Source organism: Felis catus, chromosome D4, assembly GCF_018350175.1.
Source record: "Felis catus isolate Fca126 chromosome D4, F.catus_Fca126_mat1.0, whole genome shotgun sequence".
Lineage (NCBI taxonomy): Eukaryota > Metazoa > Chordata > Mammalia > Carnivora > Felidae > Felis > Felis catus.
The window spans coordinates 88,277,883-88,304,151 of record NC_058380.1 but is presented as its reverse complement, the minus strand read 5'-3'; the positions used below and the strand labels follow the sequence as shown (position 1 = coordinate 88,304,151).

Here is a 26,269-nt window from a genome sequence, read left to right as displayed (position 1 = left end):
AATATGTACGAAGCACCAGGTGCCGTTCTCTGCCCTGAGAAGTCAACTGTTTATTATCCCCATTTCACAGATGAGAATTTGAGGCCCTGGGAGGTGAGGTGACCCCCCCACCACCCAAGCAGTAGAGGTGGGATTCAAAGTGGGTCCATCCAGCCCCACATTCAAGGTCTCAACGACCGCCCGGCTGCAAAAATCATTAAACCCGTGACCTTGGCTCCACTCGTGCCGCCCTTGAGCATCTGAGCCCCAGAAGCCTGGCCTGGAACCATCTCTCCTCAGGCGGATTTTTTTCCACCCTGACCAGAGGAGGGTGTGGAGCCCCTGGGACACGAGAGGATCACGCACAGGATCACACCCAGGTGATGCTCCAGCCCTTTACCCAGAATCCTGTGCCCCAGTGACGTCGGTCCGGGCTCCAGCCAGGCACTGCCGGTCCGGCCTCCAAACGACCTCATGTCAAGGACTCTTCCTGGGGCCTGCCCCTCCCCCCTCCCCCTTAAAAGCAGGGCGGGAGTCCTGGGGCCAATTCTGGATTCACGCCCACCCCCTCCTCCAGCTGCAGTGACCCCGGGGTAGGGTCCCACAGTCTGCCACCATCGCAGGCACAATTTCATCCCCTCTCGGGGACACCGATTTCCCATTTCTACCAGGCAGGGGCTGGGGAAAGTGAAGTCTAGCCTGCTAGGTTCCCCACAATTCCTGAGCCCAGGGCTGGGTGAACGCGACTCCCTTGAAAACGCCCGCAAAGGACAGACACGGTGGGGGGAGGAAACGGCTGGGCAAGTGGCACTGTCCAAAGAGCCAGTATGGCCCCAGAACCTTCCTCCACCTCCTCCTTGGTGTCCAGGAGTCCAGATCCGCACGGAGGGCCCCTCGCCCCCAACACCCGATGGAGTCGGGCTCTGCCCCGAGTGTCCGCATCAGCCAATCCCTGCCGTCTTTAAGGAGACGTTCACATCCACATTCCTGGCCGCCTCAGAGCCATCATATCCGCTGTCCCCTCAGCCTGCAGTGGTCCTTCCCAGCCCGGACGGGCTCCCCCCGACCCACCCAGCACCTCTCTATCTCGGCTCAAACATCATCCATGTATCCCCACCTCTCAGAGCAGCTAAGGCCTCTCTGTATCAGGGACCACACTGTGGTTAACGAACGTGGCCCTTTGCTGTGGGCCACGGCCAGCTGGAGCCCCGCCTGGCCCGTGGTCATCCTTCGAGAACTGCCTATTGAGCGAGTGAATGGGGGGGTCTGTCAGGGATCCCTGGGGACCAGCCTCCTGCCCTCAGACCCACCGGGTCCTTATCTTGCCACTTCTCCTTGGGGACGCGCCTAACCCAGCTCACAGCTCGCAGGCAGCTCAGAGCCCCCGGCCTCCAAGGTGAGAAGCACGCACGCACGGCGGGGCGGGGGGAGGGCGGCCAGGGGTGGTGGACCGTCCCCTCAGCGCAAGAACCAATCAGATCTATTTCAGGAGAGGCTGGTTAACAGCAATGGCACTCCGAGGTGACAGGAGGCTGACACCCCTCCTCCCTGAGGAAAGCTGACGGTGCGCCCGGTGACCCAGAGAAGCTGCTGGAACCCACCAACGATCCAACATATGCAAGTTAAGACAGGAGGCCATTTCACACCCGGCAAATTAGCAAACCAGGGAAGAATGATGTCCCCCGATGCCGGCAAGGTGTGTGGCAAAAACCCAGTCTCCTACAGTGCCAGGAGGGTGGGGCAGTACATTTCTGGAGGACAATCTCGCCGTCGTTACCAAAACTGAAAACGCTCACGTGCCTTCACAGAGCAACGGCGTGATCTATCGTTCGGATATGTTTGCAAACGCGTGAGTGTTCGTGGGAAAGGAGCTGGAAGCCGTCTATTTCCCACAATCTGGGCGCGGCTGGAAAAAACAAGATAGGACCCAGATAAATGAAGATCCCTTCTGTCGCATCTCTTGGAGTCGTTAAACACAATGAGGTGGATTTATATTTCCTGACATGGAAAGAGATCGCCGGGGTGTTGCGTGGGGGAGAAAAGCAACGTGCAGAACACTATGCGTCGTATGATCCCGTTTTTTGTGTCATAAAAAAATCAAGCGCATCTATGTGTAGGAGTGAGTTACACGCACACGTGGTCTGGAGGGATGCAAAGTTATTCAAAGTCTTTGTATCCCCTGAGAGCAGTATTATGAGAATATTTTACAAGCGTGTATTAATTTTACAATTCGGGGCCTGTCGGGCTCAGTTAGCAGAGCATGTGACTCTAGATCTCGGGGTTGTTAAGTTCAAGTCCCCCGTTGGATGTAGAGGTGGCCACAAAAAATAAATGAATAAATTTTTTTTTAATTTGCAATTTGGGGAGAAAACTTAATAATTATAGTTATTAACTAAAAGAGCTAAGCCCTGGGGCGCCTGGATGGCTCAGTCGGTTAATCGGTTAATCAGCTCAGGTCATGATCTCGCAGTTGGTTGAGTTCCAGTCCCACATCGGGCTCTGTGCTGACAGTTCAGAGCCCGGAGCCTGCTTCAGATTCTGTGTCTCCCTCTCTCTCTGCCCTTCCCCTGTTCATGCTCTGTCTGTCTGTCTCTCAAAAATAAAATTTAAAAATTAAAAAAAAAAAGAAAAGGGTGGAATTTAATATTTCTTTACAAGACACTGCAAGATACGAGATTCCACATAGAAATAAGAAATCCATTGAGAGGAGAGCTTCATACAGGTTGTACAGTTTGGAATCGTTTGAGCATCTGACTCGTGATCTCAACTCAGGTTTGTTTGTTTTTTTTTTTAAGTTTTTATTTATTTCGAGAGACAGAGAGGGCAGAGGCAGGGGAGGGGCAGAGAGAGAGGAAGAATCCCAAGCAGGCTCCGCGGTCAGTGCAGAGCCCGATGCAGGGCTCACACTCACAAACTGTGAGATTGTGACCTGAGCTGAAATCAAGAGTCGGACGCTTAACCGAGGCACCCAGGTGCCCCATCCGCTCAGGTCTTGATTTCAGGGTCGTGAGTTCAAGCCCTGTGTTAGGCTCCACACTGGGCCCGTGGAGCTGACTTAAAAAAATTAATCTTAAAAATAAATAAATAGAGGGGCGCCCGGGTGGCTCAGTCGGTTGGGCGTCCGACTTCAGCTCAGGTCATGACCTCACAGTCTGTGAGTTCGAGCCCCGCGTCGGGCTCTGTGCGGACAGCTCGGAGCCCGGAGCCTGCTTCAGATTCTGTGTCTCCCTCTCACTCTGCCCCTCCCCTGCTCATGCTCTCTCTGTCTCAAAAATAAATAAAAACATTAATAAAAAATTTTTACAATAAATAAATAAATAAATAGAGGCACCTGGGTGGTTCAGTCCATGGAGTATGCAACTCTTGAACTTGGGGTTGTGAGTTTGAGCCCTGGGCCATGTGTAGAGCTTACTTTAAAAAAAAAAAAAAAAAGACAAGGGGCACCCGGGTGGCTCACTCGGTTAAGAATTCGACTTCAGCTCGGGTCGTGATCTCGCGGTTCATGAGTTCGAGCCCCGCCTCGGGCTCTGTGCGGACATCTCGGAGCCCGGAGCCTGCTTCGGAGTCTGTTATCTCCCTCTCTCTCTGCCCCTCCCCTGCTCACGCTCTGTCTCTGTCTTCCTCTCTCTCTCTCTCTCAAAAATAAACATTAAAATTGCTTTTAAATAAACAAAAGAGCTAAGCCCTGATGCCAACACTTGACAGAGGGCACAAAGAAAGAATGTCACTTACTGATCTGAGCTGAAACAGAATGCAAAACTCCCCAGTGAGACACTGGCAAATGGAATCCAGCTGTATACGAAAGAATAATCCACAACTGAGCAGGGCTTCTGGAAGGAACGTGGAAGTAGTTAGAGACGAAGGAACCATATCAATAGGTCAACAGGAAAAAGAGCTTACAAATACCTCAAACAGCCAGAAAGTCACTGGCTAAAATTCAGCGCCCATCCCTGTTCGGGGTTTTGTGTTTTGGGGTGTTTTTTTTTTTTACCCTTAGTAAATTAGGAATGAAAGCATCATCCTCGTTCTCCTGATGAGGAAAACCTCAAACCGAGAGCCAACGTCACATCGCAGTGCACAATCAGAGGCAAGGCGAGAATGACCACGGCCGTTGTTTGTGTATTGAGCATTGTTCTGAAAGTTCTGGGGGCGCCTGGGTGGCTCAGTCCGTTAAGCGTCCGACTTCGGCCCAGGTCATGATTGGAAAAGCAAGACAATATTCTAATTTCGATAGGCAATGGAAACTTGAGCCATTACCCAAAAAATTAGAACTAGTTAAAAAAAATAATAAAACAACTTCAGCAGGAACGTTGGAAACAGAATAAATATATGAAAATGAATTGCTTTCCAACATACCAGCAATACTCATTTGCAAAAAATGTAATGGAAAAAAAATTCCTAGTCAAAATAGTAACAAAAAACAAAATACTTAGAAATGATCTTTAAAAGAAATGGGTGGAACGTATAAGGGAGAAAAAAAAAACTATAACTCCTTACGAAAGGAAATAAATATGTGAACAAAGGAAGAGGCATGCATCCTAGATGGAAACAACCGAACTTTTTAATGACGATTTTAATTTAATGACAATTTCCCCCAAATCAAGATTTCACACAATTCCAAGCAAAATCACAACAGGAATTTTTTTTTTTTCCTTTGGAAGTGGACTCGGTTCTTCTGTTCTGCCATCTGAAAGAATAAATGTTCGGGGCACCCGGGTGGCTTGGTTGGTTAAGCGACCGACTTCAGCCTAGATCATGATCTCACGGTTCCTGAGTTCGAGCCCCACGTCAGGCTCTGTGCTGACAGCTCGGAGCCCGGAGCCTGCTTCGGATTCTGTGTCTCCCTGTCTCTCTGCCCCTCCCCTGCTCATGCTCTGTCTCTCTCTCTCTCTCTCAAAAATAAATCAACACTAAAAAAAAAAAAAAAATGTAACAGAATAAATGTTCAAGAGTATTTTGAAAAGGAAGCAGATGAATAAAAAGATTACAAATCAGGGACTGACCTAAATCGCTCTGGAAATAAGTCTGTAAGACTAACGGCCAGAGAACTGTCCTCTGGTTAACAGGGTTGTCTCCCATGGGGTGCAAAGTAACAACGCTCCCACCACTTCTACCTACAGTGGAACTGAACAGTTCCATAAATAGTTCCATAACAGTTAAATAAACGCAAGGTGGCTGCGGGGGGGGGGGGGGGGGGGGGGGGGGGGGGGGGGGCTGGGAGCCAGGTTTGTCCCTGTGGGGGTCGGGGCTCATAGATCGGCAAGGGGAGAAGGCTGGAATGATCCACGTGGTAACAAAATCAGACTTGGAGGCATCGGTACGAAGTCACGCACGGCTCAGTGTAGACACAGGTAAATACTCACAGCTACAGGTATACACGCAGGTTACTATACAGCGCCCATTTCTTTGCTCTGTCAGCTAATGATCTAGAAACAGTGACACCCCAGCACCCCTAGCACCCAGATCCTATTTTCTGACACCATTTTTCAATAAAAGGAGCCAGGGACTCTTGGATACATTGTTACATCCAGGATTGGGGCAGGAAATACAGAAGACGGGTCTTGAACGTCTGTCGCGCCAGAAAGTAAGAATAGTGCTCACACACACACACACACACACACACACACACACACACTTGCACACACACCCAAGAGCCAACAAAAGAGCTTCCAATGACCAAAGCTGGAAAAACAGAGCTACAGGGGCGCCTGGGTGGTGCAGTCGGTTAAGCATCCGACTTCAGCCAGGTCACGATCTCGCGGTCCGTGAGTTCGAGCCCCGCGTCGGGCTCTGGGCTGATGGCTCGGAGCCTGTTTCCGATTCTGTGTCTCCCTCTCTCTCTGCCCCTCCCCCGTTCATGCTCTGTCTCTCTCTGTCCCAAAAATAAATAAAAAACGTTGAAAAAAATTAAAAAAAAAAAAGAAAAGAAAAACAGAGCTACAAAAATAAAGCACCACTGGATTACAACCCGGTGTCCGAAATAAATATATAAGAAATGCAAGCTATGTAAAGGATTGGCTGAGCGAATAAATGGGGAAGAAGGGACAAGGCTCCGATCCAGAATTCCAAATAATTTATGCAGATTCTCCACCCCTAATAAGGTGGCGCACAATGTCCCATTTCTTCAGTGTGGGTTGCACCTAGGGACTTTTCTTCCAAAGAGGGCAGTACGGAAAGGGAGAAAGGAGTCACTTCGCAGCAGAGACCACGGACGCCTCAGCCGTGTGACCGAGGTCAACATCAACAGCGATACGTCGTATCGACAGCGTGCACCCGTGGCCGGACGCGACGAGAATGGCATTGCACGTGTGCTCTCCCTCCCACCACCCGCTCTAACCGGAGAAAAACACCAAACAAATCGCGACCGAGGGACAAAACGTCCGAGTGATCCTCATCAAGACCGTCAAGGTCATCAAAAACAAAGCCTGAGAGACTCTCACAGCCAAAGGAGCCTAAGGGGACATGGCAACTGAATATATAATGTGGGATCCTGGATGGGATTCAGAAAAAGGACATGAAGGGAAAACTGAGGAAATGTGAATATTTGGTTAATAACAACACATCAGTCGGGGCGCCTGGGTGGCTCGGTTTGTGAGTTCGAGCCCCGTGTCGGGCTCTGTGCTGACAGCTCAGAGCCCGGAGCCTGTTTCGGATTCTGTGTCTCCCCCTCTCTCTCTGCCCCTCCCCCAATCATGCTCTGTCTCTCTCTCTCTCTCTCTCTCAAAAATAAATATTTTTTAAAAAATTAAAATAATAATACATCAATCTTGGTTGGTTGATTGTGATAAATGTACCACAGTAACGTAAGATATTATAATAGGAACAAGGAGTTGGGCATACGGGAACTTCTGTACTATCTTCGTAAGAACTCTGTAAATCTGAAATAAAACTGTGCTAAAAATAATAAAATAAGGGGCGCCTGGGTGGCGCAGTCGGTTAAGCGTCTGACTTCAGCCAGGTCACGATCTCGCGGTCCGTGAGTTCGAGCCCCGTGTCGGGCTCTGTGCTGACAGCTCAGAGCCCGGAGCCTGTTTCGGATTCTGTGTCTCCCCCTCTCTCTCTGCCCCTCCCCCAATCATGCTCTGACTCTCTCTCAAAAATATAAATATTTTTTAAAAAATTAAAATAATAACACATCAATCTTGGTTGGTTGATTGTGATAAATGTACCACAGTAACGTAAGATATTATAATAGGAACAAGGAGTTGGGCATACGGGAACTTCTGTACTATCTTCGTAAGAACTCTGTAAATCTGAAATAAAACTGTGCTAAAAATAATAAAATAAGGGGCGCCTGGGTGGCGCAGTCGGTTAAGCGTCCGACTTCAGCCAGGTCACGATCTCGCGGTCCGTGAGTTCGAGCCCCGTGTCGGGCTCTGTGCTGACAGCTCAGAGCCCGGAGCCTGTTTCGGATTCTGTGTCTCCCCCTCTCTCTCTGCCCCTCCCCCAATCATGCTCTGACTCTCTCTCAAAAATATAAATATTTTTTAAAAAATTAAAATAATAACACATCAATCTTGGTTGGTTGATTGTGATAAATGTACCACAGTAACGTAAGATATTATAATAGGAACAAGGAGTTGGGCATACGGGAACTTCTGTACTATCTTCGTAAGAACTCTGTAAATCTGAAATAAAACTGTGCTAAAAATAATAAAATAAGGGGCGCCTGGGTGGCGCAGTCGGTTAAGCGTCCGACTTCAGCCAGGTCATGATCTCGCGGTCCGGGAGTTCGAGCCCCGCGTCAGGCTCTGGGCTGATGGCTCAGAGCCTGGAGCCTGTTTCCGATTCTGCGTCTCCCTCTCTCTCTGCCCCTCCCCCGCTCATGCTCTGTCTCTCTCTGTCCCAAAAATAAATAAATGTTGAAAAAAAAATTTTTTTAATAATAAAATAAAACGAAACTATATTAAAATTAAGTTTAACTTAAAAAATTTAGATTTTTTTACTTTTTTAAATTATCTCTACACCCACTGTAGGGCTCAAACTCTCAACCCCAAGATCAAGAATCACATGCTCCATGGACTGAGCCCAGCCAGGTGCCCCTGAAATTTTTTTTAACTATCTACGGATGAATGGATAAAGACGATTATACATAATGGAATATTATCCGGCCATGAGAAAGGAAATTCTGCCCTTTGCCATAGCATGGATGGGCCTTGAGGGCATTATGCTAAGTGAAATAAGTCAGACCAGGAAAGATAAATGCTGTATGATCTCCCTGACATGTGGGATCTGAAAAAGCCAAACTCCACAACAGAGAGTAGAGGGGCACCTGGGTGTCTCAGTCGGTTAAGCGTCTGACTTCAGCTCAGGTCATGATCTTGTGGTTTGTGAGTTCTAGCCCCACATCAGGCTCGCGGCTGTCAGCGCGGAGCCTGCTTCAGACTCTCTCTCTCTCCTTCTCTGCCCCTCCCCTGCTCACGCCCGCTCACTCTCTCTTTCTCCCCCCTCTGAAAAATAAATAAATAAGCATTAAAAAAAAAAAGAAGAAGAAGAAGGTAAATGAGTTCTGGAGTTCTAACGTACAACATGGTGATTATCGCTAATACTGTATCATCTACTTGAACGTGGCCAAAGAGCAGATATTAAATGTTCTCACCACAAAAAAGAAATGGCAATTATGGACCTGACCGGAGGTGTTAGCTATCGCTATGGTGGTAATTGTTTTGCAATATACACACGCATCAAATCAACAGGTCGCACTGCCTGATGCTAACCCAACACTATGCGTCCCTTGGATCTCAGTAAAGCAGGGGGAAAAAATGGGTTTTTCTTTTTAGTGTTTATTTACTTTTGAGAGAGGGAGAGAGACAGACAGAGCATGGGGGGTGGGGGGGGGCAGAGAGAGAAGGAGACACAGAACCCGAAGCAGGCTCCAGACTCTGACCCGTCAGCACAGAGCCTGATGTGGGGCTCGAACCCATGAACCGTGAGATCATGACCTCAGAGGAAGCCGGACCCTCAACCCACTGAGCCACCCAGGCGCCCCGCTTTTTTTTTTTTAACAAAATGTTTATTTATTTTTGAGAGGCGGGGGAGGGCTAGAGGACCTGAAGCGGGCTCCAGGCTGACAGCGGAGAGCCTGATGCGGGGGTTCGAACTCACAAACCGTGAGATCGTGACCCGAGCTGAAATCCGATGCTTAACTGACTGAGCCACCCAGGCGCCCCCAGATAAATTCTTAAGAGATAAAGTCATGTGAGGTAAGGACAGGATCCAAATAAATGGGGGGGGGGGGCGGGGGGGGAGAAGAAGATTGTTTGATAGAATGTACCTGAACAATTATCCCATTCTAGGAATTACGTTAGATGACTTTTACACCAACTTTTTAAAAAATTCCAGGTTAAAGATTGAAATATAAGGAGAAAACCGATGAAAAGCAATCTAGAACATGTACCTAACTGACTTTGGGACAGAAAAGAAAGTTTTTTTCTAAGCACGTAGGCAAAGAAACTACAAAGAGCAAAAGTCAATCGATTTTGCGACATAACGTGTTTAAAACTCAGAACACCAGGAATCACAAATATTAAAAGGCAAGCAATCAGGAAATATACTAACCACTTAACAAAAAAACAGTTAATATTATCAATAGAAAGTCCTCACAGTGACTGATAAGGAAACCACCAACACCCCAACAGAAAAACAAGTAAAGGCACAAACAACTTGCCAAAGAAGATACTCACACACATACACACACACACACACACAAATCTTGTGAACCCTTGAAAATGTACTGAAGCTCACTAGAAATTAAAATAAGGAGGTATTTTCCATCTTTTTGAATTAGGAAAAAAAAACCGGTTTAATCTTAATTCCCAGCGTTGGGGGGTAGTTGCTCTGAAACCGGCCCCTCAAAGCCTCCTGGTGCAAGTTTCAACTCCTGACACATTTTGGAAAACAATCCGACGAGCTGCCCACCCGTTCGGTGTGTTAAAAACGGCCTAGGAATTCCGCTTCCAGAAACCGAATCCTGCAAAAAAAAGCCGATCAGAGACAGAGAGACTTATTTGCACACGGGGGTGTTTTTGGCAACATGCTAATAACGAAAACCTGAAAACGAGCTAAATTTTCAGCCAAGATGAAACCGTTACCAAAACGCTAAGTGTCTAGGATGGGAACACAGCACTTTCTTTCATTTAAAAACTTTTTAAGAAGGGGGCGCCTGGGTGGCTCCGTCGGTTAAGCGTCTGACTTCTGCTCAGGTCCTGATCTTGTGGTTCGTGGGTTCGAGCCCTGAGTCGGGCTCAGTGCTGGTGGTGTGGAGCCTGTTTGGGATTCTCTCTCTCTCTCTCTCTCTCTGCTCCTCCCCCCACTCTCTGAAAATAAATAAATAATCTTAAAAAAAAGAAAAAAGAAAAAACTTGAAGAATATTTCCAAAGCACAGGTCCTGGTTTCTCTCCAAACACTTGTAGTCCAGAACCACTGATATTCGCCCTACAAAGACTGGCCCTCTGGGTTTAGGATGGGGGGGGGGGCGGTGGTCTCCTTTAAGAAGACCCTCTATGTATGGGGGCCTTGGGGGCCCGAACAGTCAGCTAAAAGCCCTGTTTCTGAAGCTTCTCTTCCACCAGAGAGAATTCCACTGGCCGATTCAAAAGACAGCTGAACGTAAACCACCGTCTAATCCCTGCTCAGAAACCCTCGGTGGCCGCTCGCAGCCCATACAAGGAAATCGAAGTGCTCCGAACCCCCCAGTGCTCAAGTCAGAGCCGGGACCAGTCTTGCCTTTCCCACCTTCCCATTTCACTCCTACGCCCCCAGCTGCCACACACACCTGCCCGGACATGTCAGCCACCACGCAGCCCCCCTCCACGTACTCAGGGAGACCGCCACCCCCGCTGCATGGCCAGCACCCAGCAAGGGCCAGGCATATGGTCAAAAGCAGATAAACGCTCATGCGTGTCCAAGCCCTGCTCCAAAGCTGCTTCCGCAGAGAGCCTTTGGTCGGGGCCCTTCCTTGCTGACCCATCCTGGCCTATCCCCAGCAGGATGCCTGCTCCCTTCACACTGGGGGCCTCACAAAGGCTGGGCACACGGAAGGGGCTCAGTAAACGCTGGGGTGCCTAGACCTGGGGGTGTCTGTAGGGAGGGTGGTTTGGGGGAACGGGGCGGGGTATTGGGGTTTTTGTTTCATAGAGGACTCAGTGAAGGTCGGAGAGTCGCACGCACAGCTGCTCAGCTTCCAGGGAAGGGAGGAAAGGCTGGGGGGTGGTAATCATTTGGCAGCTTCCAGAAGCCTGCAGCTACAGGGGGGCAGGGAGGACAGCCCTCAGGAGCCCCAGCCTGGACCCCGGGACGCTATGCCTGGCTCCAGCAGGCTCCTATCCTGCCCTGCGATGCGACCAAGCATTTTAGAGACAAATGTGGGTCATGAATCCGAAATTACATCATCCTAGCAGGTGGTTTTGGGTAAGCCCCATCCGTGTCCTGAGACTCAGTTTCTCACTTTTAAGAAAAAGGGGTAGATTGGATGATCTCTCAGCTCTTTCCAGGCGATGGCTTCTGGAAGCCCGAGAATGATCCAGAAAAGGGGGGGGGGGGGTTGGATAGAGGGTGACTTGGGTCTGAGCTGAAACCCCAGGACACCCCATACCCCATGGCTTCACAACTGCCCGCCACCTGGAGGTGGGAGCTATCCTTTTAATGCTCCCAGAAATATTTTTCTAGACCCCCTGGCCTCTGGGTTTTGAGCAACAGAGCTCCGCAGAACCCAGAACTCGTGGAAGCAGAGCCTGAGGGCTGCGTGGGGATTAGATCACACCCACTGTTGCCCATTTTGCAAATCCGTGATGCTGGGGTAATTAATAAAGGCAAATCCTTCAACAACAACAACAACAAAAGGCTTCCCATCTCATATAGCCTTGGGTCATTGCGTATTTTCTCAGCCCAAGGCACTCTGTAGTCCAATTTTGCAAGGAATCTGCCATTTTTATTGTGTTTTTTGGCTTTATAAAGCTATCGTTCTGGATGGAAAGGTGGCTCGTTGGAGAGACCTGATAAAACTCTAAAACAATAATCATAGGATCATGGGGGGGGGGTGCAGATAGGTGTTCGATGCCCTCCGCCCTCCCCCCTCCCCATTCTGATGTAAATCTGAAATTTCTCATCCAAAAAATGTTGGCGAAAAAGCGGTCCCGCTGCTCAGAAGTTTAGAGCTCTGCACAGACACCGCAGCGGTTTCCCCGACCTCCCCACCGTGGGGTCTCCCAGGGACCCTTTCAAGGCCGGGCCCCTAACGCTGAGCTGAAAGTTAGGTGGCTGCAGGGGACACGGCGCGGCGCGCAGGGGGGGCGTGAGAATCGGGCAGGTGGAGGCCCCCCGGAGGAGCTGCCGTTTTCCTAGGGAAAACCGAGGGCCAAACCGAGGCAGGGGTGGGTTTGTTTGCCTGCCTCTGGGGGCCCTTTTGGCCTCCGAAGCCCTTGCAAAGTCTAAGAAAGGAACAAGGAAGTCAAAACGCAAACCGCGCAAAGGCTCGTCGCGTGCCAGGTCCTGGGCACGAATGCGTCGTGATCAACGGCTCAGCGAGGGTTGGGGACAGTTCCCACCCCGTTTCGCTACTAAGGCAAGCGAGGCTCAGGAAGGTGAGGTCACCTGCATAAGACCCACAGCCAAGAGGCTGGCTCTCGGTCACTAGGCCTGGGTCCGCAACCCCGCAACCCGGGAGGCGCGGGGCAGGGAGCCAGCAGGTTCCCCGGGGCAGGCAAGGGGAGGCCGCCCCAGGCGCGGGGTCCGCCAGCGCGCATGTGCGGAGAGGGCGCCCCCGCCCGGCCGCGGAGCAGCGTGCGGCCCTCCAGGTGCGCCCAGGGCGCGACGGCCGGCGGGAGGGGGTGGGGGGATGGGTGAGCGCCCACGACCGGGCGCCCGCGGCGCGAAGGGGGTCCGCGGGGGCGCTACCTGGGTCGTGGAAGGGCACCAGCGCGTAGTTGGCGATGGCCTGGCTGCGGCGGCTCAGGCTGCTCTCCAGGATGCGTGAGGCGCCGTCGAGCACCTGCATCAGGTCGTCCCACATGGAGCCGGTGACATCGAAGACGACGGCCAGGGTGGCGTCCCCCGTGGGGAGGGGCAGCGCCGGCCCGGGCTCGCCGGCCACCGCCGCCACCGCGGAGACCGCCAGCAGCAGCAGCAGCAGCAGCCGCAGGAGCGGCGCCCGGGGCATCGCGTGCGGAGCCGGGGCGGCCGGCGGCCGCGGCGGTGGAGGCGCGAGTGTCGCTGCGCGAGCGCGACCGTCCCGGGGGCACCCAGCGGCCGCGGCGCGCGCGGCTGAGGCTGCGGCGCGGCGTCTCCCTCCGTCGGGGCCGGTGCGTGCGGCACGCGGGCTCACGCCGGGTCCCCCTGCTGGGAGCCCGAGGCGGGTCCTAGAGCCCACCCCGTTCAGGGTCACGGCCCGCCTCCTCCGCTCCCCCCCCACCGTGACTCAAATTTTCCCGGCCCCGCCGTTCACCAGTCCAGACCCGAGGTTAGCGGAGGACGCGGGGCGGACGGCAGAAGGGAGCTGGGGCCGCCGCCAAGGCGACGAGGGATGGGGACGCGCGGGGAAGCCGCGGACACCTGCGCTTCCCGCCGAAGGCGCGCCCCGCTGTGGGGGTGGAAGAGGGAGGGGCGACGCGACCGCCGGCCCGGAGGCTTGGCCGCAGGGGGCCTTGGCTTTGTTGCTGTCCCCACCCATCCCCCTAAACCACCCCCCCCCCCTCCCCAACACACGCCGAGACTGCAAGGCCTTTTCTTTCCGCAGAGGTCCTCGCTTCCCAACTGTTGCAATTATTACCGCTATGATCAAGCCCCCTGAGTTGAGCCCCTACTGTGTGCTAAGCGTTTTTACATAGTTATTACTCCCTCCAGCGCTCGCTACAACCCTGGAGGGAAACCACGAACACAACCCCATTTTACAGATGAGCAAACTGAGGTTCGCGGTCCGCTGCAAACAGGCAAAGTCAGATCTGCCAAAGTCAGTCAGCTCTCAGATACCGAAGACAAGGATAGAAGCCCTATCTGGAAAGATTCCAGAGCCCCTGGGCTCTGCTGCCTCCCCTAAATGTTGTAAGACTTCCTCCAGAGGAGGAGGGTCGCCCCTCTGTGATCTCCTGGCCTGTTTCTACACCTCTCTCCCCACTGGCTCTGAGCGCCTTGAGGGCAGGGTTGTGTCTGGTTCCCCCAGTGAGCCCCCAGTTCCCAGCCCAGTCTCTGGCACAGGGTGGGACTCACCACATGCTGCCTGAATAGACAAGGAAGAGACAGTGAGCCTCTGCCTGGTTTTGAGAGCCATGTGAGAGAGAGCAGCTTGTCCCCACCGGTCCCTCCTCAGAGAGAACCTACAGGGACAGGCAGCCGCCTAGACAGAGCTAAGGGCTCTGGGTCTGTGATTGGTTGTTGGGATGGGGGGGGGGCATTCTCCAGCCCCTGCCCCTTCAAAGCCTCAACCAGGAGAAAGTCCCCTTCAATCTCAGCTCATAGCCCACCTCTGAGGCTGCCTCAGTGCCCTTGCTCTGTGACCCCACAGTCTGCCCCCCTCGTCCTAGCACAGCCCACACTATCACCAGGGCCATGTCTGTAGATCTGTCCCTTCCCCCCCACTGGCTGTGAGCTCTGTGGCAGCAGAGATCCAGTGCCTGGCACGCGACAGGTGCCCAAGGAAAGTCTGCCCCATGAATGGGTCAGTGGGGATCAGAGAGGCCTGGTAGCTGGGCATTGGTAACGGTGGGCGGCAGAGGGGAGGCGTCCCTGGGTGTCCTCGGGGACTCACTTCTAGACCAGGGCCGGGCCCTTATATAAGAAGGGCTGGAGCCCAGGGGAAACGATCTTCATGGGGCTCCCTGTCTCCCGGGGTGTGGTGGGAGCCAAGTGCCCCGTGAGAGTCGAACTCCCCGCCCTCTCACGGAAGGTTGTGTCACCTGCACTTCCGAACGCGGGCTCTTTAAATCTCCCTGGGCTAAAGCCGTGATTGGCCCCAGAGCCTGGGCAGGGCTGGGCCAGCTGTTGGAGAGAGAAGAGAGGCCCCAGCTGTTGGAGAGAGAAGAGAGGCCCCAAAGGCGAACAGGAGCCAGGATCAGGCAGGGCTCACTGACGGTGACATCTCAGGCACAGTGCAGGGAACGTTTGGGGACAAACAACTCCTCGAGTCATTGACTCCCTAGACATTGGCTGAGCCTAAGCCGGGAGTCAGGCACTCTGCTAGGCACTGGTGGGGGAGGGGGGATACACAGATGCAGAAGACACGCTTCCTACCCTGGGGAGAAGAGACAAGTAAACAAATAATTCTAAGTCAGTGACATAAGTGCTAATAAAGGAATTACCAAGAGCTCTGGGAGCTCAGAGGAAGGAGTGGCTGAGCCTAAGGGGTCACAGGAGGCCGCAGAGTGAGCCTGAGAAGCCTTTCAGAACAAGAGGGGAAGGGCATTGGAGGAGAAGGAACAGCATGTGCAAAGACAGGGAGTCACGAGTCACCCACGGCTAGCCCAGTGTGACCGAAAGGTGACGGCAGAGGAGGGGGCGAAGGCCAGATCCTGAAGGACCTTAATCGGTTTGTGAAGAGTGTGGGATTCCTCTGAAGGCACGGGGGAGCCACTGAAGAGTGTCAGGGAGGGAAGCAACCGAATCCAATTTGCATTTCAGAAAGGTCACAGCGGCAGAAGTTCAGAGGGTCGAACTTGCAGGCACCAAGAAGCCATAAACCTACTCCCCAAGGACGGAAGAGCAGAGCTGACCCCAGAGAAAACGAGATGCGTCGCCTTGGGCGGATCCCGAAGGCTTGTGGGATCATGGATTTGAGTCCTGAAATAGCTTTGTGAACTTGACCGCGGCCCTCCCCCTCTCTGGCCCTTGGTTTCCCCATCCGTAGAATTATTTGAGAGGGAGGGGGGCTAACGGGAGGACCCCCTATGGTTCTTGCATCCTCGCCATTCTAGAACCCCTAGGAGGCACAGGAAGGATTCGAAAGACGTTCGAAAGAGAAAGACCGTCTCTGCTCGAGGAGACAAAGTCTCCCCACTGGCCATGGAAGAGAGCCTTGGGCAGGTGCCTGTCGCTCCGTCCAGGTATGCTGCCCCAAGCATGGGCCTCTCCAGATGCTCAGCGCTGACCAAGATTGTAACTGTGGTCCCCCAAGGGGGCAAGGCCCCAGGACCGAGCGAGAGAGCAGAAGGCCCAGAGAAAACAACCCAGCCTTATCAATCAATTTCCATCCCGACCTTCCAGGCCACCTGGGAGCCCACATTTTTGAACTGGCGATAATCCACATTTTTCCCCTATTTCCAGAAGGAGCGGTCCCGGAGGAGTTCTTTGTTTCCTAACATACCACATGTTTGCTGTGGAGAACACCGTGGGCCTGGCCCATCCAGGAAACATGCACTGTTATTGTTCACCCCACCGCCCTCAGCCTTGGCTTGGAAATCCAGTCCCGTCCACTGTGTCTACACTGGGGAACCAAGACCAGATGGGTGGCTGGATCAGAACCCAGGGCTCTGGACACTTGGCCAAAGAAAAGCGGCCCCTCCCTACCAGGGGGCCTTCCTTATGTCCCATGCCCTAAATGTACCGTAGTGTGACCCCATTAGATTCTCTGATTTTCACAAGCACCTCTCGCCTCGTCCCACCCAGCCCTCTTCCTGAGGGACTCTGCCCCGTCCCTCTGGTGGAGGGCATTTGGCCAACGCTTACTGAGTGCCAGGCACTCTGGGGAGATCACCTCCTCATTAGATCCCCTCTAACAACGGCTAAGGTCAATATTTACTCTTCCCGTGACCGATGAGGTAACTGAGGCTCGGAGAGGTGAAGTCCTGCATCCGGGCTGGATTTTGCATCACAGCTGCCTTCCTCCAGAGCCCGTGATCCGCCCCACCACTGCACGATGCCTCTGAAACGTGGGGGTGCCTCGTACAGGGCTCCCAGCAAGCAGAACTTCTAGAACTAACGTGGAGTCTGGAGCACGGCTCCTCGGGCCGGACTTGGCCTCAAGTTTCAGACACTTAGCGCCTGTGTAATGCTGAAGAATCCTAGCCTACCCATCCATAATTAGCCAAACTGCCTGGGCAAAATGAGATTCGAGAGAAAACCACCATGCAGGGAAACAGGTGCGGTTGCCCATCGCTCCGTGGACACGCGCCCAGGGCCTGAGAAGTGGAAACAGTCTCAAAGCCTTGTTTTCTCTCTTCTGGGGAGGAATTGAAGAATGAAGGGAGGGCCCTGGAGGACAGGGCTAGCAGGGAGTCCGAGCTACTGAGGAGAAGGAGGAGGCAGGAAGTTAGAATCTGCATGACTGCCAAGGGCTCCACTCACTTGAGTGATTTACTGCCGAATCCGGTCCTTCTAGGGAACCAGCCTCCAAGTCACATGTACCGTAAAGAATGGTTTGAGACTGTCCCAAGAAATACTTGAGCAGCTCAAGAGACACAGGAACCCTTGCCCATCCCCATGTTTTCAAGAACAAATAATTAGATGAGCTAAACCAGAGCCAAGAGCTCTAAGACTTGCTCCCAGCCACCCAGGCCCCTGGACGGAGCTCATGTGCCACCGAGCCCCAGATGCTGTCATCAGGGCAGAAAGAGCCTGCCTCGTTGGCAGCTCACTGTGCTGGACGCTAAGCTGTGTTGTCATTTAAGGCCATGTTGTCACCTTTGTCATTGTCATCAGTGGCTGGCAAGAATGTCCAGAATGAGTTGAGGTTTCTTGTCCATCCCTTTTTTTGTGTCCCCTCTCTCCATCCCTATCTATCGTCTATCTATCTATCTACCTCCTAATTTAAAATTCCATTGAACTGTTTCATACATTGTGACACACACTGTTGACTTCTTACCCTAGTCTTTCCCTCCTTCTTCCTGGAAAGCCTGGCTTTACACACACACACGCACATACACACACACACACAGAGCCCATCAGCTTTCTGATTCACGTTTCTACCCTTCTTCCATGTGACTTGTGGTATAGTGACCCTTTCCTCCCTCCAGGGGAAACCTGATGGGATAGGTCACCCCTGCGGTCTCACTCTGGGGAGGGGCATTTGATGCAGTTCTGGCCAATGAGACGTAAAGGAACATGTGCTGGGGTCTCCCCAGAGTCAGAGGACTTACACACCTGACTTGCAGTCTTATTCTAAAACAACAGTGATGAAAACGCTGTAATAGAGGCAAAAAGAAAGGGGACAAGGCCAAGAGGACGGAAAAAGAGAGCCTAGAAATAGATCCACACATATATGGGCAATTGATGTTTGACAGAGGTGCCCTCGGAGAGAGGAAAGTCTTTTTCAGCTAATGGTCTTGGGACGACAACTGGATAGCTGCCTGGAATTACAATGAACCTGGATCCCGACCTCACGCCATACACAAAAGCTAATTTGAAATGATTCCTAGGCCTAAGTGTAAAAGCTAAACTATAAGTCTCCTGGAAAAAGAACCACAAGGAAGAAAGAGCCCTTCTTCTTCCACTTGATATCGTGTCTGTCTAGGACTCCTGGAACTTTGCAGCCTGACACCATGAGGAAGCCAACCTGACGAGAAGAGAGCTTGGGAGCTGCCCCGTGTGTGGCTTTATCATCATGCGCGATAATGCACTTCCTTCTTGGTTAAGGCACTTGCCTTGCATTCTCTGTTACTTGCGGCCAAAAGCATCCTCACGGAGATGCACCCGTCCTCTTGATTGTCCTTCATATGGTATACAACTTTATACAACTGTTTCTACTCAGGCGGCAAACAAACTAAGAACACTGATCGTCATGACTAGTTTAAGGGAATATCAAACAATTTTTCTATATCTACGCTTCTTCTCACGTATTGCCTTTGGCCTCCAACCCTTGGGGCAGGTGCTAACTTACCCTGAGGAAAGAGCTGCAGAAAAGCGACCCACAAGAACATGTCCCCAAAGCACAGAGACCACATGTGACTCTGTTTCATTCAGAGCCCCAAGCCCTATACAGCACCTAGCGGAGCTCAATAAATAAGTGTTGTGCGGATGGATGGACGGATGAACAACAAAAGTCCAAGCCCTTTCCCATGCTGTGTTTTAAACCCACAAGCTTTATTGGGACAATTAAATTCCATAAACCGTATCCTTGTTCCTTAACCAATTCTCCTTAATTTACACTCTCCCGTTACTGGAATAACTCCCCCCAGATGTTTGAAGAATGTGGTCAGAATTGGACAGGCTTCTGGTGGGGACAGGGTCATTAAAGAGCGATGCCCCCAAATCAGGACGCTTCCTGCCACAGCTGTGGCTCTCCTCCTGTCATCGAAGGGCTCACCATTAGCACCACTTCCGTGTTACGTGGCAAAGGTGAAGGAATTTGCTCCAGAAGGCCCCCGAGATACAGCGCTTGGCTCAGATAAGATGACCCTCGCCCTTTCTCGTCGGTTTATTAGCGTGGATTGTTCAGCAGACCGGCTCTTGTCGACCAGGAGACTCTGAGAGCCTGCCCCCCAGGTAATGGAAGGGAAGCATGACAGCCACGGCAAAACATTTAAAGACGCCGGGTCAGGAAAAGCAGGGCGTAAGGGTGTGAGGTGGGGCAGCCGCTGTGGAAGCTTGGCATTTCCTCAAAAGATTAAACATGGAATTGCACTGTGGTCCAGAAATTCCACTCCTGGGCAGAGACCCCAAAGAATTGAAAACAGGTGCACAAACACGAGGTTGTCCACCCATGTTCGTAACAGCATTACTCACAACAGCCGACAGGTGGACACGATCCAAACGTCCATCAGAGATGAACAGATCAACAGAGTTTGGGCTAGCCAAACAACAGAATGCTATCCAGCAATAAGAAGAAATTACCCATGTTTGCCAGAGCACGGATGAACCGTAAAAACGTTGTGCTAAGTGAAAGAAGTCGGACACGAAAGGCCACGGGTTGTATGTTTCCATTCATATGGAGTCACCTAAGTAGAATCTGGAAATACCCAGAATATGAAATAGGCAAATCTTTAGAGACATAAAGCAGATGAGTGGGGGCTGGGGGTAGGAGTGGGGGAGGAGTGAGTGCCCTGCAGGTATGGGGTTTCCTTCGGGGTGATGAAAATATCCTGGAATATTGGATCATCAAATGGAATTGATGATTGCATACATAACATTGTGAGTGTACTAAATGTCACTGCATTGTACACTTGAAAATCATTGAAGTGGGGGCGCCTGGGTGGCTCTGTCAGTGACGCGTCCGACTTCGGCTCAGGTCGTGATCTCACGGTTCATGGGTTCAAGCCCCGCATCGGGCTCTGTGCTGACAGCTCGGAGCCTGGAGCCTGCTTCAGATTCTGTGTCTCCCTCTCTCTCTCTGCCCCTTCCCCGCTTGCTCTCTCTCTCCCTCTCTCATTCCCTCTCTCTCTAAAATATATAAATAAACTTAAAAAAATAAAATGATTGACACGCTGAATTTTATGATATGTGTATTTCATCACACACACACACACACACACACAGAGGGAAGGCATGGATGCCTGGGGAAGATGGGTGGAAAACCAAAGTAAGGCTTCTGGAAGGCCCCCGGGGATCTGGGGAGGGTAGCTCTGGGAAGGCTGAGCCCAGCCCCTATGGGGGGGGCAGGGGCGGACGATGGATTCTCCCACCACCCTGGAGCCCTGCCCCCCAGCTTCCTTTAACTTCTTGCCCATTCAATTTCCCCTCGGGAAGTCTGCACCGAAGGATCCATAGTGTCATGGAGAAGGCGGCAATCAAAGAAACAGATCAATTATGACAACTGAGCCTTGACAGCTGACCTTTGATGAAAGCAGAGAACCGCAAAAAGAATCAGATGAAAGGTGTTGAAGCGAATGGTGCCTGGAGCTGCTTCCCCAGGAGCCCCAACTGGGAAATCGGAAGGAGAGAAATGATGCTCGCCAGCCCAGACATCACGCTGGGACCTTCTCAGCCTGAAGAGGGGCGGCTTGCCCACTAGCTCCTTGTGAGCACCCAATAGCACTGCTTAAATGAGCAAAAGTTAGCTCTTGCTGTCTTCAGTTAAGAACACTGATCTAGGGGCACTTGGGAGGCTCAGTCGGTTGAGTGCCCGCCTCTCGATCTCAGCTCAGGTCTTGCTCTCAGGGTCGTGAGTTCAAGCGCTGCAGGGGGCTCCCCGCTGGGTGTGAGGTCTTCTTACAAAAAATAAATAAGTAATAAAGAACACTGATCCGTTCCTTCCGATAACCGCGCCCCCAGACTCCCCCCAACCACAAGATGATCACACGACCCAGGCTGAACTAACCGTCAGGTCCCAGCCCTCCAGCTCCAGTGATTGGTCTAGAGATGGACATGTGACCCCAGCACAGCCAATCAGCATCCTTCCCTGAGATGTTTCTCCCAGGGAGGACTCTTGTATCTGGGGTGGTGCCATGCACAGTCTACTAACGGGGGTTGGGTCTGGCGTGGGTTGCTTCCCCTTTTCCTTCAAACCTCTCCAGTTACGACTCCGCCCCGAGTGGGTCCTCCCACAACTCTGTGAGCTTGAGGAAGGGAAAAATCAACATTTTTTTTTTTTTTTGATGTGACCAGGAAACGGTGTTCACCGAGGGAGTCGATGAGCTGCCCTTGGAGGAAGCCCTCCGCTTGGAACACAGCACTTCCACGATTAAGGACTTCCTGAACTCCCAGCTTGCAACACGCTGTTGCCAAGTCTCCCCTGCGGGCACGGGGCGCACAGGTCTGTGCCTTCTGGGAGTGCCACGAGGGAAAACCCACTGCCACCAGCTCCTGTACGTTGCCTCCCATGTGAGTGCATCGAATGGGACAGCTTGGCCGCTGTCTGACCTTCACGACCCGCTCGGCAAGACGTCACAGCCAGAAGAAACACAAGTGCGACATCAGTCAGGTCGATCTTTACGGAGGACTTTTAGGTGTTGGCAAAGGGGCCATCACGCTTCACGATACCCGCTCTCCTCTCTCCCTATGTCTCCCCAAAGATGTCCCCTTCCCATAGCTGCACCCCCCAAATGTTTCTCCTCCTTTTCCTCACTCCAGCTCCCCTCTCCCTTCCGATTATTTCCTCCTTCCAATAGCAATGAAAGCGTTTTATTATGTATTTATTTGTTATTTATTATTTTTTAAAGTAATCGATGCAAAGTAATCTCTACGCCCCAAGTGGGACTCGAACTCATGACCCCAAGATGAAGAAAGGAGCCCTCCCTTTTTTAATGTTTATTTTTGAGAGAGAGAGAGACAGAGTGCAAGCGGGGTGGGGGCAGAGAGAGAGAGACACACAGAATCTGAAGCGGGCTCCAGGCTCTGAGCTGTCAGCGCAGAGCCCGATGCGGGGCTCGAACTCATGAACCACAGATCAGGACCCAAGCCGAAGTCAGATGCTTAACTGACAAAGCCACCCAGAGACCCCAAGATGAGCCCTTTTTTTTTTTAAGTTTATTTATGTATTTTTTGAGGGGGGGAGGGGCAGAGAGAGGGAGAGAGAGAATCCCAAGCAGGCTCTCCACTGTCAGCAGGGAGCCCAATGTGGGGCTCGAGCTCACGAACCGTGAGATCATGACCTGAGCAGAAGTCAGACACTTAACCAACCAAGCCCCCTTTAGACTTGTCCCACCTTCACCCATTACCCCTCAACGAGCCCACAGAAAACACCAAAATGTTCATTAGGAAGTCAAGGATGGGGAAAGGCAGTGAGCACCCAGACTCCGTCAACCTTCCCTCCTCAAAAATGTCCTAATGAGAACATGAGAACAAGTGGGTTCTAGGCATACACGCGTTTGGATGTACATAGGTCACGTCTGAAACTCAACCACGAACCATGAACTCCCCGTTAGGGGCGAGGGCGACTGACGAGGGTCACACTCATGGCATGTCTGCCTCCCAGGATGATGCACTGAATGACACCCGTGCCCCCGTGAGGACTCAGCCTGTTGGAGACCGAGCTATCTTGTTCTTCACAAATGGCATCTTGTCCCCTACGTGACAAACTCCTACAGGCGAGGACGGCTTCTCTCAACTGATTGAGCTAGTAAATAGAAAATCCACAAGGATATCCAACTGGACGCCACCTGTGTCGAACGTGTATAGAACATTCCACCCAACAGTATCAGAATATACGTTCTTTTCGATAGCAGCTGGGACAATGGCCAAGGTGTGCCATATCCTGGATCATAACAAACCTTAACAAGTTTCAAAGAATTAAAGTACGCAAAGTGTGTCCTCCGATGGTCATGGCATTAAAGTAGAAATCAAGAAGGAAAATGAAATTACAAGGTATCAAAATACTTAGGATGCAGGTGAAGCAGGGGAACGTGTATAGCATTAAAGGCTCAGGTTAGAAAAGAAGAAGGGTCTCAAATCAATAATCCGGGTTTCCCCTTTGAGGCACGAGAAGAAGAAATTCAACATAAATCCAAAGCATAAGGAAGCAAATGGAGACTACAGCGGAAATCAATGGACTCTGCAATCAGAGAACTTAGGGGGAGAAGAAGAATCAGTGAAACCAAAAGCTGGTTCTCTGAAAAGATCAATACGGTTAATAAACTTCCAGCCAACTGACACAGGCAAAAGAGGGGGAAAAAATTACCAACATCAGGAACGAAAGGAGAGATATCGCCGTCACAGACATTAAAGGGATAATAAGCAGGGGCGCCTGGGTGGCGCAGTCGGTTAAGCATCCGACTTCAGCCAGGTCACGATCTCGCGGTCCGTGAGTTCGAGCCCCGCGTCGGGCTCTGGGCTGACGGCTCGGAGCCTGGAGCCTGTTTCCGATTCTGCGTCTCCCTCTCTCTCTCTGCCCCTCCCCCGTTCATGCTCTGTCTCTCTCTGTCCCAAAAATAAATAAAAAACGTTGAAAAAAAATAAAAAAAAAGGGATAATAAGGAAATAGTCAAAACAACTCTGTACACATAATCCCAATAATTATATTGAAATGAACAAATCCCTCAAAAACTGCAAAGTATCAAAACTCGACCAAGGTGAAACAGACCACCTGATTCATCCCATAACGGATAAAGAAGATGAAATTTGTAGCTTGAGAACCATCCAGAAAGGAAGACTCCTTGTCCAGATAATTAGTGGATAATTATACCAAATATTTAAGGGGGGGTGGGAATTCTTCCCGATGAAAGAGACACTTTGTCACTCAATTTATGAGACCACGATTACCCTGAGCCCAAAACCAGATAAAGATATGCAAAGAAAGAAAACTACAAACATTTCTCAGAACAAAGATGCAAAAATTTGCAACAAAATATTAGCACCAAATTCAGAAATTCATATTTTAAGAAATACACCAAGCAGCGCTCAACCGACTGAGCGTCCGACTTCGGCTCAGGTCATGATCGCACAGTTTGTGAGTTCGAGCCCCGCATCAGGCTCTGTGCTGACAGCTCAGAGCCTGGAGCCTGCTTCAGATTCTGTGTCTCCCTCTCTCTCTCTGCCCCTTCCCTGCTCACGCTCTCTCTCAAAAATAAAGAAACATTAAAAGAAAAGGAGTAAAACTCTCTTCTTTCACATGACACGATCGTCAGAATAGAAAAGTCCAATAAATTTACTTCCAAAAAGCTCACAGACTAGTTTGTAAGTTTACCAAAGAGGCAGAATCAAGGTCAACACACAAAAACCCATCGTATTTCTTTTTTTTTCTTTTAATTTTTTTTAACATTTATTTATTTTTGAGACAGAGAGAGACACAGCATGAACGGGGGAGGGGCAGAGAGAGAGGGAGACACAGAATCGGAAGCAAGCTCCAGGCTCCGAGCCATCAGCCCAGAGCCCGACGCGGGGCTCGAACTCGCGGACCGCGAGATCGTGACCTGAGCTGAAGTCGGGCGCTTAACCCACTGAGCCACCCAGGCGCCCCCCATCGTATTTCTATAAACTAGGAATGAACCATTGGAAATTAAAATTTTAAAGACACCGTCTTACATTAGGTCCCCCAAACGAGACACGTAGCTATAAATCTAACAAAACCTCTACGGGACCCACGTCCCCAAAATGACAAGGTGCTAATGAGTGGAAGGGAAGAAAATCTGAGGAAATGGAAGAACATATTGTGTTTACGGACTTGAAGACTCAACATGGGAGAGATGTCAGTTCTCCCCAAATTGGTCTGTAGACTTAATGCAGTTCCAATACAGATCTCAGCAGCCTTCGAGATCTAAACAACCCGATTCTAAAACTTCTGAAAGGCGAAGAGCCTAGAACACGCAAGACAATTTTGAAAGAAGAAGAAATTGGGAGGAATCACACGCCTTGGGGTTCAACCTTCCTCTACAGCGACGGTTATTAACCAAGCCAGGGCAGGACTCGGTGAGGGAGGAGCGACAGAGATCAATGGAACAGAGGAGACAGTCCAGAAACAGACACTCATAGTCACGGCCAGTTGATTCTGACAAAGGTCTGAAAGCCATTTAACGGAGAAGGGATAAACTCTTCAAAGGGTGGTCTTGGGGGGCAACTAGACATCCATATGCCAACACTAACAACGATAAAAAAAGAAAAAGAAAAAGAAAAAAAGAACCCTGACCTGGTTTATGCAAAACCAACGGGGAGGGGCGCCTGGCTGTCTCAGTCCATGGAGCACGGAAACTCTTGATCTCGGGGTTGTGAGTTCGAGCCCCACGGCGGGTGTAGAGATGACTCAGATGTCCCTCGACAGGTGAGCGGATCCCTCCCTGTTACCCTGCAACGCGGGAATGATTACTGACGCAGGCGACGACCCGCATAGGCGGAGAGGAAGAAGCCAGCCTAAAAAGGTTATGGGCTGCAGGTTAGTTCGCGCCCTTGGGAGTTTGGGGTGACACCTGAAACCGGCCCCCTGTACTCAGAAGGCAGGGAGAGGCCAAAGACGGAGTCAGGGCGCTCCTGATGGGCGTCTGGCAGGCTTACGAAGCAAGGGAACTTATTTAGGAGGTTTGTCTTAGGGACACTTAGGGACAGCAAGACGAGTAGATCTCCCCAGCCGCCAGCAGAATGCCAAAAGTTTCTAAAGAGGTTTTTCTGGGGCCCATCGCATACACCGTCCAGACACCTCCAAGACCCCTCACTCTCTCAAAGCGGCGTCCCTGAAGAGCGGCTCCCTCTGTGGGGACAGGGGGCAGGACGTACATTCCGGGGACAGGGGACAGGGCGAAGAGCCTCCCACTGTTCTGCTTTGGCTCGAGGGTCAGCAGGCAGTCTTGTCCTCTCGATGACCAACCCCAACAGCGCATGTGTCCATTTACAGGACATCCTCAAGAAGACAAAAACTCGAGTGATCTAGACAAGAACCAGTCAGCGGTTGCTGTAGGTTAGGAGTGAGGGGGGCCCGTGACGGCAAGAGGCAGCCTAAAGGCATTTTTTTTGAGGTGATAGAAGTGTTCTGGATGCTGAAGGGGGTGGCGTTGACCCAGATTT

General features: G+C 51.4%; 1 protein-coding gene across 1 annotated transcript in view; it reads right to left on the bottom strand.

Moving 5' to 3' along the window:
- The window catches only part of HMCN2 (hemicentin 2), a 147,466-nt gene extending 133,997 nt beyond the window's left edge, over positions 1-13,469 (bottom strand). Inside the window, 1 exon segment of the mRNA XM_023242853.2 lies at positions 12,875-13,469. Within this exon segment, the coding sequence (XP_023098621.2) occupies positions 12,875-13,136 (262 nt within the window). The 5' untranslated portion in view covers positions 13,137-13,469.
- Positions 13,470-26,269: the final 12,800 nt, after the last annotated feature.